The 14,491-nt window shown below is 34.9% G+C and overlaps 1 protein-coding gene across 1 annotated transcript in view; it reads left to right on the plus strand.

The window, feature by feature from the left end:
* LOC150090565 (katanin p60 ATPase-containing subunit A-like 2) overlaps window positions 1-14,491 on the plus strand; it is a 123,453-nt gene that overhangs the window by 89,046 nt on the left and 19,916 nt on the right. Inside the window, exons 14-15 of the mRNA XM_090382070.1 lie at window positions 4,859-5,024; window positions 7,359-7,461. Coding sequence (XP_090238196.1) covers window positions 4,859-5,024; window positions 7,359-7,461 — 269 coding nt within the window. The remainder of the gene's footprint in view (window positions 1-4,858; window positions 5,025-7,358; window positions 7,462-14,491) is intronic.

Raw genomic sequence — 14,491 nt, forward strand, 5'->3', positions numbered from 1 at the left:
GAGACTTTCCGCAGTTCTGGCCAGCCCGATCAACAGATCTCAATCCCCGTGATTTCTGGCTATGGGGATACCTGAAAGATAGAGTTTACCGTGGCGGCATTCAGATGCTTGTTGATTTGAAAGCAAGCATTAAACAGCATGTAGCCAACAACCCCAATGAGATGCTATGCGAAACTGTCACACGCAGTCCTCTGTTTTCAGAATGTCATCTCAAGTGAAAGAAAGCACCTAGAACAGTATCTGTAGATTTCTAAGTTCTGATATTAAAATCTAATCCTAAGTTAAGTATTCCATCTCATGTTTAAAGTGCCAATTTCACCCCTGGTGGCAGAAAACTGAACTTTTTTTTTTTCTTCTACAAATCGCTTCCCCATACCCTAAATGACATACCCACAAATTTTCACATTGCCATCTATAACCATTTTGACACTAGGATCTTCCGAATAGGGAAACTTATTTTATAACAACCTGGTACATGACTTTTAAAAGAAATGGACTTGGACCAACCAACAAGTGGGGATATAGAACTGACAAGCTTTATGTGTGCATGAGAGAGAGAGAGAGAAAAAGAGAGAGAGTTAAAAAAGAACCTTTTAAAAAAAAAGAGTTTGCATTGATCTTCAAATAATTGAATAATTATACTAAAGATAAAAATTGTACAAAATAGTTTAGTCTCTAAATAAGTATGTCAACACTGTATAACAGACTATTCAAAAGCACTGGCAGTAGAGGAGACACAATCATTTCAATTAGCTTTAATGTACTTTCTTAAATGCCACTTGAAATAATTACTTTCAGCCTCAACCTAGTGTAGTTAGTAGAATAGATAGGTAAATTTAACTTTTACAAAGAAACTCTGTAGGCTTATTAATCTATCAGCATCCAGTTGTGTGGATAGTAATAGAATTGCACTTAAACCAAATATTAGATCCTAGATCAGTGTTGACCATTGAGAGATGATTTTCCAGATTCACTCTAGTGTGGAGTGGGTGGGGTGAGGATTTGGATGCCAGTGGTCAGTGTATGAAATCAGACAAGACACGACTCTACCTTTCTAGGGACTTCTGTGACAATGCCTTGTTGGGGATCCTCCATGGCAGCTTACTTGGCATGGTATCTATCACTTCCTGTCACTTGTTTGGAGAGGTTAAATTTGATTCCCATGTGTGACTAAAGGAATTCTTTAGGCCTCCTTCAAGTGAGCTCTATTTAGCCAATCCTGAGTGGAGGGAGGGAGGGAGGGAGGGAGAGAGAGAGAGAGAGAGAGAGAGAGAGAGAGAGAGAGAGAGAGAGAGAGAGAGAGAGAGAGCAGGATTCTTCCCCCGCAAGAGTTATTTTGGTATTTTTTGTACAACATGCAAATTGGCATGAATCCTGTATTAAGATTAGCTACCTGATGTGGGTGGGGTGGAAGATGGCTACGAAAGGAAATAGAATGGTTTCCCTACCCATAGTTTTTGTTGCATTATAATTATATTATCACCTTGTTGGGATTATTAAATGTAATAATGAAAATGTTCTTCTAGCTGCATTATTATTAGCCATATGCTGCAGGGAACCCCCAAAGCATTTTGCTGCACTAGACAAAAAAAAATAAATAAGTAAATAAAAATAAATAAATTATTTTATTCCTTCCTCATATAGGCACTAGTCTATCTGACCTTTGAATTTCCCTAGGCTGTCACCCTCAGCCATCACTGAGGCAACTTATTCCAGTAATTAACAATCACTGGCTAAAAGAAAACTCCTTACAATCCTGTCCAAACTTCTTCCCTAATAATTTGAATTTATATGGGTAGGGAGATCATTTGAAGCCTTTTCCCTTGTTTATTTTATTTATACCTCTCAAAGCCTTATAGACCTTGCTCAGGTCTTCCTCAGAATGACCACCGCATATCCCTGGAGCAATATGGCCTTAGTTGCTAATGCTCCTAAAAACCAAATAACAAACAAACAAAACCCAGGTCTTCCTCAAAGGTACCTAGTTACCAAGCTCTGTAGTCCACATATTGATGTCTCCCCTCATACAGGCACCCCTGTTGCTGATTTCACAAAGTGTTGTTCCAGTCTTTTGACCCTTTCAAAAAGCTCAATATCCTTACTTTTTAGTTTTGGTCTCCATACTTGGATACAGTATTCAATGTACTGCCTTGTACAGTAGGATTATGACCTTTCTGTATCCACAAGCAAATGTTTGATGTTGTTGTTGTTGTTTGTTATTTGGTTTTTAGGAGCATTAGCAACTAAGGCCATATTGCTCTGGGGATATGCGGTGGTCATCACTTGACCTTTCCGCATCCTCTGTATTTGGTGGTCACGAGCTCGAACCCCGGTCTAATCAAGAAGCGTGTGCTATGCATTGCTGCTCCTACCCACCTGGTTATGGAGGCACCCAAATGTTTGATAAACCATTGCTAAGAAGCCACAGACTCTCCTTGCCACCTTTCTGCACTGCAGACAGTGGAGAACTTTGTTTCTTCTCACATTCACCAAATCCCTTTTCTTTATCTACTTGTTTTAATCAAATCCCACCAAGTGTATACAGGTTGCTATTTTCTGAGTGTAAACCTTGCATTTTGTCATAAAACTGCCAATGAATTCAAGCCATTATTTATATTAATAAGGTAAATAAATTTATTTTAATAATAGCAATTTAATAAAATCACTTCATAGTACCATTTAGAGTAGCTGGAATTATAATATCTTTTGAGCATGTACACACGAAGTTTTAAATTGTTTTTACATGCCAATCTATAGGAAAGCTGCTTTAAGTAAACATTTGTTTTCTCATTTGTCACATGTACTCAAAATGACAAAATTGGAACAACATGTGAGTACTAAATTTCGGGAAGGTTAGCCACAAAAGCACATGAAACGCTTTTAGTGGAAATGAAGTTATAATGAAACAAATTAAATGGTTTCAAAAGGGGACTTTTTCACTTGAAGGTGAGCAAATAAGCACTTGGCCTTCAACATCCTGAAAAAATCAAAATGTTAATGAAGTATGCACCATCATTTAATCGGATTAATGACTGGCCATTTTAAAAATTTCTGAGGTGTTAATTTTTTCATCAGACACATTACAACACATTTGCCTATAAAAGATTTGAACCAAATGTTTGGTGAGTGTTGTGAAAAATATTTTTTCCAATTATAAATGTTAATATTATTAATATTCTTCAATATAATCTCGTTCTGTGACCATACACTTGCATGTTACCAATGAAAACATTTTTGGAAGTCTTCTTTTGTTAATGCTTTTACATAGTTCATGGCATTTGATTGGATTTCTCGAATTGACTCAGATTGTTTTCCTTTCATGTCTTCTGTTTTAATTTTCTGAATAGCCAAAAGTTGCATGGTCTTTTTTGTGATCAAAAATTTTTGTTGATCAGAAATTGCTAGGTGGTGAGGAACATGTGATGTAGTGCATTATCGTGGTGAGGGAGCCAGCCATTTCACCATTTTTTGAGTTGTTTTCTGTAGATTTTTCTCTCAATCATTTTAAAACTTCTTGGTAGTAGGCTGCATTATCAGCCTGGCCCTTCACATGATTTTGACTGACATGCCATTTTGGCTTTGGTGATAATATTGTTTACTATGGGGAGTTTTGAACTTTGGTCTCTGGGTCATATATATACACCCAAGACTCAATGTTTGTTAAAATGCAGAATCTGGCACAGCTTTTCTCCAACAACTCAATGAAATGAGGTGAATTGGAATGAGGACTTAATGAAATCTTGAGCAAGAAGGCATGGAACAAACTTGCCACTCATCCACTTGCCTTATACTCATTCCTCAGTTAGAGTGGCCTGAGCTGAACCAAATGAAAGAGATGTCTCAGTAATTTATTGAATGCCCAATTGTTGATCAGATTGATTGATGGTGCAGACACCATTGATGTTTTGATTGTTTCGGGTTGTTGATGGTGAATGCTTATTTGTTCATCTAAAAATGTTAAATTTCCCTTGCAGTACCTTGGAAACCATCTGAAACTGTTTTCTTCATTACAGCATCATTTCTGTTTACTAGTTTACAACAAAATTTAATATTTGTGTGTTATTTAGTTTCATCATTTTGAGTACATGTGACAAATGGGGAAAATGTATAATTAACCACTCTTTTACCACGTGAAGTTTTTAATATATATTTTATTAAGCATAGCCTAAACTAATATATATACAATAGTGTGACGTTTCGGGTACCTTGATGATCTTGTTAAAAAAATTATGATTGTAATTTAGAACTGCTCAATGTAAATCTAATTAGTAACCTTCACCTTTTAATTTTATCTCTATTCCCAAACAGCACGGTCTGATGATGGGTATTGGCAAGATACCTGAAATGTCACACTATTGTATATATTAGTTTAGGCTATGCTTAATAAAATATATATTAAAAACTCCACGTGGTAAAAGAGTGGTTAATTATACATATTAATAATTCTTAATGGATAACAACCACGTAACGTCCTTCCCCAACTATATTAGAAATGGGGGAAAAAATTGTTCACTCAAAGCAATTTTCCACTAGAACTGGTGCATAACAAGTAAAAATTTGCCATCTGTGTACATGCTCAAAGATTTATCATCATGCCCACTCACAAGTTTTTAGCTGTTCAAAAATTATATATTGACTAAACCTTGCTTTTGGTTTTTGATTGAAACTTGTGTAATATCTTCTATAAGTACTATGATATCCAACCAAAAGATGTTGCTTCCTGTGCAGCTGCTGATTAAGATCCATTCTTTAAAATAGATGTTTGTGCTAATATTTCAGTGCTTATCATAGATTTAAGCTTGTGTTATGTCCTTTGCTGATTATATTAGACATGATAATTTTGTTTTTTTATCTCAAGGGAATTGGATCATGCTATTCTCAGACGCCTGGAAAAAAGAATTTTAGTATCCCTTCCCAGCTTAGAAGAAAGAGTTGCCATGTTTCAGCAGTTTCTTCCACCCAAGTTGGAGAAACAAGATCAACTCCAGCTGTACTGTGATTTGGATTATAATCAGCTTGCTAAGGTAAATTTATTCTGTGCCTGAAAATTTTTCTTTCTCTCAGTCCAATTAGAAGATTATGGAATCTTCAGTTTCAGTTAATTGTTTACAGTCTAATTGTTCTTGTTATCCTCTGTTTTCTTTACCTGCATTTTACACTGAATAGAGTGCAAAATGGTTATTACTTGAAGATTGTAAACTAGATATTTTCAGTAGGAAAGCTTAATGGTTAATATAAATATGACACTTCACTGCTTTATTAAACATTTTTAAGATGAAAACACGGTTTCTATATACAGAGATCCTTTATGTGTATCTATTTTTGTTAATAGAACAAATATATGTGATCTGTGAATAAAACTAAAATACATACCCAGTGACTAAATATCGACTAAATGTCTAAAAGGCCTTCACCTATGCTACTCCCCAAATTCTGAACTCTTTCCTGGGGAGGAGGCGATCTACTTAATAGTTGTACTTATTAACAAACTGAACCACCTGAAACCATTATAAGTTGCAGGATTACAAAGAGATCTAATGAACCACAAACCTGTCCTGCTTAAAATTGATTGATTTTTATAAAAAAAAAAAAAAAAAAAACCAAGAGACTACAAATCATGATATACAGCTACCTGTGAAATGGCATGTTTTTAGAAATAAACTAAAAATATTGAAGTTTTTGATTTATTTCTAAGCACAAGTACATTGAATACATTCAAAATACGTACAGTTTTTGGTATATTTCTGAGTTTCTGATATAGTTGTTGAAGACTATATATTTTGAGCTTAAATTAGTATTTAATGGTTTTTTTCCCCCTTCCTGGAAACGTGGATTGTTCAAATGTGTAATGTCATTACCACTGAATCCTTACACTATCCCAAGGTCATAGCCACTTACCCCCTCCCTCATTTTATGTACCTCCTTGCACAAAATATAAAGAAACTTTTTTAATGAATTAATTCACTTTAAAATATATTACAAGGAAATGTCTCAGTGATGTTAAGAACTCTGTATTCTAAAATGGTAATTAGCAAAATAGCAGAAAATTTATTTTTTCCTGATAAAAAATATAAAACAAATGATTTTATTTAAATTACCAATAAAATAAAAAACCCTTAGGGAATACTTTTTTCTTTTTAATGTACTTTTCTGAGGAAATCTACCCTTTCTAAACCAGTTTAGAAAAGGTAGTTGGCCAGTTGAGAAATAATATACCCCAGCTTAAAAGGCTTTATTTAAAATTACTTAATGACAAACAGAGAAGAACACATATTATGATTTATTTCTGGTAATATGCATTTATAATCTCAGAATGAATTGTCACTGAAAATGAATTAGATAAATTAAATAGTAGTTCCTTATGTAAATTCCAGGATCACCTATTGCAAATTCAGGCACCATAAAAAAAAATTCTTTCTAAGGCGAGTTTCAATATGCTACTAAATTATAATTCTAATGCAACAAAAAAATTTTTTGTAGCAACAAAAGAATAACACTGCTACCATCATCGCCATTAAATATTTAGTAGCATGTTGACACTCACCTTAAGTTCGAGTGATTGGTTGGTTGGTTTTTGGTTTTTTAATGGTGCAAAAATGACAAGGCTATATTGCACCATGACAGAAAGTTTGAGTGATGTGAACTATGAAAATACTGGAAAAAATTAGCTTCAACTAAAATTAATGAAACAGTAGGTAATTTGTAAATTTTTTTTGATATGGCAATACAATTTCTAATGAAATGTACTTTTAAAAATTTATTATGGACCATGAGAGCGTTTATGCATAACTGCAGTAAAAAATTTGTTGTTCATTATTTTACATCAGTCGACTGAAAAACAGTAGAAAAATTTCAAAATGCTGCTAATTATGGATGCAATTTTAAAAAGAAATGTAATATTTTTCTTCAGAGGCAGGAGAGAGGGAGAGAAGGGGGGAGAAGATGATCAACATCTCTATCCCAAAATAAATTTTATCCATCAAAGAAAGGGCCATCACGCTATTTGAATAGTTCCAATTTAAACAATCCACATATCTGGCCAACTATTTTTAAAACTAAGAGAGAGAGAGAGAGAGAGATGTTTTGTTGCTATAAAACAGTAGAGAAAATCTATTTATCTAAATTATAATTCTAATGCAACAAAACAAAGCAGTAGCAATATTAAGAATGTTTTCAGAAGTAAAAAGATTTTTCTTCTAATTTGCTCCTCTTTGATTTTTCTGGTACATGCTAGAGAATACTATGTAGGAAAAACTTGAAACATGTCCATGAAAATACAGATGTTAAATGATTATTTTTTTAATATAGATTTTATTAATATAAATTCAAAAATTTATGAAATTTTTTTTCTATTTTAGTCAACAGAGGGTTATTCAGGTGCTGATATCAAGTTAGTTTGTAAAGAAGCAAGAATGAATAGTTTGAGGAAAGTCTTTGATATCCTGGATCAGCCAAGTACAGGTGGGTTTAGGAAAAAGGGAAGATTGAAATTTATGTGATGCATTTATTGCTAGGCATGTTGCTGTTATGATCAAAATCTCAAGAGCTGCAGATATAGATATACAAATAAATTTTATTGCCTTTAAATATTTTTGAAAAATAAGCATTACAATTGATTAATTGCCCCTATAGATGAATTTTCTTATAAACTGGCAACAATGATTAAATTGATAATAGAAATTAAAAAGTAACTGTTTAGACATACTTATTTAGAAAACTATTTTTATATCTATGGGGCAATCCACCATTATTTCAGGTGGAATGAGAATAATGAAGCATTTGAGGACAAAGTCCCATCACACCTGAAGTAATGCTTTGGATTGCACCATGGATATTAAAATATTCATGGAACAACTATCCTTATGAAGAGGGTTATTAAAAAAGTCTGCCACTGTTCATGTTGGCTTCTGCTTACTTGCTTCTTCAGTTGGATGGCATGTTTTGTATCTGGAAAACATATGGTCAACTTTGAACTCTGGTTATAATCTGTATAATGGGAAGGTTTTAACGTGATAGTGGGTCACCTGACAGTTGCCACTTGAAAATAATGTTCACATGTTAACCACTAATCAATGATTAAAAATCTGAAATTTTTTCTGCTTTTCTAAATATTTCAAACTTTTATTGCAGTAGTTATTCTGAAGTAATTTTTTTATGGTTTTCATAGAGAAATTGCGATGAAAACCTGTCAGGTGACCCACAACAATATTTGCAACTACTTGGCTTTATTTTCTTTAAGCATTTGTACCAGATAAGTGCTGATGTTGCATTTGTTCTAGTTTCAGGTTACTTATTTTTCTTCGCAACACAAAACATGATATTCTCTGAAGATACAAGGGGTGATCATTTAATTCACATACTGGTGCAAGATTTTATCTTAATTGTTATCATCTGATGCTTCTATGGATTTCTCCTTCTTGAAATACTCTCCCTTGAACTTTACACACTTTCTCCACTGTCTTACCCTTGCATTAAATGCTTCTTGCAAGCCATTTTTCAAAAGACTGCAAAGTCCTTCCATTGTGGAAGCACTTTGCAGTCTTTTGAAAAATGGCCCTGTGAGCATCGCTGTTGGATGTGAAATGCTTGCCTTTCAGAGCTTTCTTTAGATATGGAAACAGGAAGAAATCACACTGGGCTAAGTCCAGTGAATAAGGGGGGGATATGGCAGAACCTCGGCTCCTATGGCAGTGATCACTCACTGCACAGTATTAGCTGTATGAGGAAAACACCAGAAAGTTCTTGACATTTTTCATGAATAGCATGGCAAATTTTGACTCGGAGAACTTCAGAGCATGCTTCCTTATTAATAGTTGTTCCACAATTCACAAAATGTGTAACAAGAATGCTTTTATGTTAACAAATCAGTTGTTTGCCAGCCGAACTAGAACCTTGAAATTTCGTAGGTTTTCGCAAATCAGAGTGCTTACACTCACTTGACTGTTGTTTTGTCTCTGGATCACAGTGAAAAATCCAAGTTTCATCACAAGTCACTATTCAATTTAAGAAGTTTTGACCTTGTGTTTCAAAACGATCAAGTGTTTCTTTGCACAAATCTTTACTCTTTGCTATTTTTGTTCTGGAGACAAATTGCATGGAATCCAGTGGGCACAGATTTGCAACATTTTCAGGTGATCTTTCACAATATTGTGAGCACTGCCATATGAAATGGACATTCTAACAGCTACTTCATGAAGTGTAATTTGCCCATCTTCATCCAAGATTTCATATGGCTTTTGCAATTTTCTGAGGAATCAACTGGAACAGACTCATGGCCTTCACTGAATTGCTTGTGTCATTTAAATATGGCCTTCCTACCAAGACATTCTTTAACTGTTTCCAACATATTTAAGCCCTGTCTGACACAATAACAAATCACATATCACTGTTCAATCTGTATGTCCGACATGATACTTGCTTCAAAACGATTGTCAGTGACACATGGCTAAAAAACTCTCTTCATGCAACACTAGCTCAAGAAATACTGTCATGCACACACAGTCTACTCAGTAGCGATCAGGGAGAGCATCTCTAGAGGCAGTTATGGAAAGTTTGCATGGTAAACAAAAAATCTTGCACCAGTCCGTGAATTAAATGATCTTGTAGATGCTTCTATCTGGGAAGCAACATGCATAATTTCAAATTATGCATGCTGTAAAGCAGCAATTTCGAAACTGGGAGGCACAGACTAGTGCAAAAGGAGGTGCAAAAAGTTTAACAGAAATGTAATCTTCATAACATAACATATATAAATAAAAAATATATACATATAAATAAACTTTCATAACATAACATTAAATTTTATAATCTATTTTTTAAAGCATTTACCACCACCTATCTCACTCTAACTTCGATATAAACATGAGATAAACATTTATTTGGGAAAAAAATATTATATTTTGCTGAAATGGATTGATGAATTATGATTGATATGATGTAATGTAATATATATAATTTTGTGCATACTATGTATGACATATATAGGTAGATTTCATAGAAGCATTAGCTGCATGGTTGAAAATATGGTTTCAGTGGTGTGCGGTTGTGTTTTTTATTGTTTTTGGCATGTTTACTTACTGATAATAATCGTTAGTAATTTAGAAGTTGTAGTTCTAAATTACCAATGTAATTTAGAACTGCAGATGCTTATTATTTCATGTAGTATTAATAATTATTGTATTAACTTATTAAAAATAAGAAATTGCACAATTATAGATGCTTTACTTCAAGGGAGACACCGGGAAAATTTTACGGGTCAAGGGAGGCGTGGGCTCAGAAAGTTTGAGAACCGCTGCTGTAAATCATGCCAAATGAAAAAATTTTGAAATCAACCCGAAAATGGAAGTACTGTGAATATATACAGTGATAATGTATTATAAAATGATACTGTACTATGAAATAATTTTGAAATTAATCTGAAAATGGAAATACAGTGAATATATACAATGATAATATATTATAAAATGATACTGTACTATTAAAAAAAAATTTAATATTTTATTTTACTGAAATACTTGTCATATAGTGGCACTGGAAACTAAATAACTTATTCAAGTTGTGAATGAAGGCTTCTCACATACCATTGCTAGAGGTTCAAGGCTAGTGGAAGGTGATGGTAAGGAAAATCGTAACTCCTTGGCATTGAAAATATTTTATGTGATGGTAAATACCCATCACACTAAGGCATTTATAATACTGGACCCTGCACAAACAAAAAGCCTGATTTAGTGAATGCTGTGTCAGCATTCACTAAATCAGAAGTCCATTAAAAGCAAGAGTTTCCTTTTTTTATATATGCCTTTTCCTTTTTCAGCCCGGTGGACATGGGTGGCCAGTGCAATTGAGTCAGTTTGGTTTGACATAAGCACTGGAAAATCAAAAACGAGGATAAGAGAGGGAGCCAGTAAATCAGAATATCATATAATGGCTGGCGCACTATGGCCATAGATGCCGATGTGCTTAATAAATTCCCAAACAAACAAACAATCACATAATAGCAGAGTTTAACTTTCCAGATATTGACTAGAAATTGTAAGTTGCTCACTCACGTATTAGCAAGTCTTTTGGGGATTTATTGGATGACTGTTTTCTACAGCAGCATGTTAGAGACACAACAAAAGAGAGCAATATTCTTGATCTGATTATCAGCAGTGATTATTCATGCATTAAGAAGCTGCATATAAAATAACCACTAGGTGACAGTGATTGCAGAGTATTGATGTGGGATTTACTTAAAGATGCAACTACTACCAAGGGTAAAGAGAAGGGGTTTTTGCTTTCATAAAAGTGACTACAATGAGCTCAGCTGATGAAGTTACCAACAGGAAATTCTAAATGGATGCATTCAGAGATGTTATTGTAGAAGCAACTAGGCTTTTTATACCAACTAAGAGATACAGTTCAAGGTACAGACTTAAATGGATGTCTGATGATCTCATGAGGCTTGTAGCAGAAAAGGAAAATGCATGGGACGCAAATAAATTATCAGGTACTACAGATGCCTACAGCTGATAAAAATCTAGTCTGCAATCAGGTCACAGAGGAAGTTAGGCAACCTAAGGTAGATTACAAAAGTCTGTAAACAGTAGAAGGAAGGGGTTGAATCACATTGGTCCATAAATATGAATGGATTAACAATTGATGATCCTGCTTAGGTTGCAGACAAACTAAATGGGTATTTTGCATCTATATTCACACATGAGCAATTTCTTAGGGATGAGGATGTCAGAAGTGAGTAAAATTCTGGCAGGGAATTGAATGATTTTGTGATAACTAAGAGGAATGCAGAGGAGAAATTGTTGAAGATAAATGTAAAAAGGCACTTGGAATGGATGGGATCTATTGAATTACAATAAAGGAGGCAGTAAAAGAGGTAAGCAAACTTTTATCAATGATTAGGAAAGCATCCCTGAATTCAGCAGAGGTCCCTATGGAATGGAAATGTGTAAATGTATCCACAATTCACAAAGTGGGATCAAAGGGAGACATGAGTAATCACAGACCTGTTAGCTTGACTTCTGTTCCAGGGTAAATAATGTAGTCACTGGTTATTATTAATATTATTATTATTAGTAGTGGTGGTGGTGGCAGCATATCACGCAAGAAAGCAATTTTGTAAAGCATCAGCAAATAAAAAAAAAAAAACTCCCACAAAATACCTGCCCATCCCCTTCAATAATTTGTTTAGTTTCCTTGAATTTATTCAAACTACCAACTTCCACAACAACAACAACAAGCTTATTTGAACAACCAATGACCCACTGGCTGAAGACAAACCTCTGCACATCTATCCTACAATCATCCTTCCTCAATTTGAATTTATGCCCTCTCATGTGTAGTCTGAGCAGGAGGAAGAATGCCATCAGCATTGAGCTAGCTCAATCAATTAAACACTTCAATCAGCTCACCTTGCAGGTGTCTAGTCTATAGATGCTTCAATCAGAACTGAAGTCTTCCTTGGTAAGGCTAACATTTCATTCCCTTCGCCAATCTCATTGCCCTTCTCTACACCCCGAGCAGATAGCTATCAACTTCCACAACAACAGATGGAAGTTTGTTCCAGCAATCAACTAACTGCTGGCTAAAGGCAAATTTCCACACATACTATTCTACAACTATCTTTCCTCAATTTGAATTTATTCCCCCTCACCCCCTCAGATTCATAATCAGAGCAAGAGGAAGAATCCCATCAGCATTGAGCCTGCTCAAACCATTCAAGGCCTTATACACCTCAATCAGGTTACCTGGCAAGTGCCTAGCCGCCAGACACTGCAATTTGCAGAACTTAAGCCTTTCTTGGTAAGAGGCCCCCTTTGTTCCCCTCACCAATCTTGTTGCCCTTCTCTGTACTCATTCTAGCAACTCTGCATCTTTCCAAAAATGAGGCCTCCAGACATGTATGCAGTACTCAAGGCATGGCCTGACCATTGCCTTATACAAAGGGATAATCACCTCCTTTTTCCTACTAGCAAACTTCCTGTATATCAACAACAAGACCTCATGACTTGCTCTTGCAGCCTGTCTGTACTGCTCAGAAAACTTCATATCTGATATCTGACTGCACAATTACCCCCAGGTCTTTTTCATTCTCTACCACCCTGAGTGTAGTACCACACAGTTGGTACGTTTCTCTGGGGTTACTGCTATCCATATGCATTACTCTGCATTTGTCAATGTTAAACTTCAGTTGCCACTTCTCAGCCCATCTGCCCAACCTTTCTAGATCCTGTAAGGACAGTATGCTACTGTCATTAACAATTCTACCAACCTTTGTATTGTCTGCAAACTTTGACATTAAGCCTGATATATGTTCATCAATATCATTGATAAATATACAAAACAACAATGGGCCCAACACTGAACCCTGGGGGATTCCATTAATAACATTAGTCCATGAAGAGCAGTGTCCATTGATTACCACTCTCTGTCTTCTCTCACTCAACCACCCTTTTATCCATTGTAGCAACTTGCCCTTAATGCTGTACTGCTCCAATTTGTAACGTAGACTTCCATGTGCAACAGTATCAAAAGCTTTCCTGAAATCCAAGTTTATGATATCAAAATTATTTTTTGCATTCAGTTCCTTTATGACCACATCTTAGTATCCAATGAAATTGGTGAGACAAGACTTCCCCTTAACAAACCCATGCTGTGTCTGAATTATTACTGCAGTTTGACATATTACTGCAGTCTTGTCTAGATGATTCTGCATCACTTCCTTAACGAGTGACTCCATTATTTTCCCCAGAACAGAATTTAAACTAACCGGTCTGTAATTACTCAAGTCACTCTTTGATTCCCCTTTGTGAATTGGGGATACATTTGCATGTGGACCTCCCCTGAGTCCTAGGTTGCCCTCATAATCATGACTAAGGGCCTGCTTTCTCCCTCCTTTAATATAACTGGATAGATCCCATCCACCCCAGGTGCCTTATGTTTAACTTCAACAATTTCTCCTCCACTTTGCTCTCAGTTATTACAAAATCATTTGGCTCTCTATGAGAGTTTGATAAGCTTCTATCCTCCACTTCCTATCTGCTGAGGGCAGACAACGTCCTGTGTGTAGAAATTGTGACACCATTTTAACAGTCTGTCATATTTTAATTGAATGTCCATCTTTTTATAATGACTGTCATTTATGTTTTAGGCATCTGTCTGAACCTTATACACTCAGACAGATTTTATCAAACAATGACAACGTGTCAGCTATAGTTAAGTTTTTACAACTTATTAATCTAAATAACTCTATCTAGAATGTTTTTATCATTTTATGCTTTATTAACTTTTTACATCGTATACCCTTTCACAATAATCTACAAACAATTATAATATTATAGTTTTATATTTTACATCTTTTTGACTTGGCGCATTATAGCCTTAGATGCTAATGCGCCATAAAATCCTAAAACAAACAAAAAAAAACAAACAAAAATCCTCGACTTCCCTACAGAATTCATCATGTGTAAATGTTGATGCAAAATACTCATTCAGT

This window comes from Mastigoproctus giganteus, chromosome 1 (genome assembly GCF_048544385.1).
Source record: "Mastigoproctus giganteus isolate SK-2022 chromosome 1, ASM4854438v1, whole genome shotgun sequence".
Taxonomy (NCBI): domain Eukaryota; kingdom Metazoa; phylum Arthropoda; class Arachnida; order Uropygi; family Thelyphonidae; genus Mastigoproctus; species Mastigoproctus giganteus.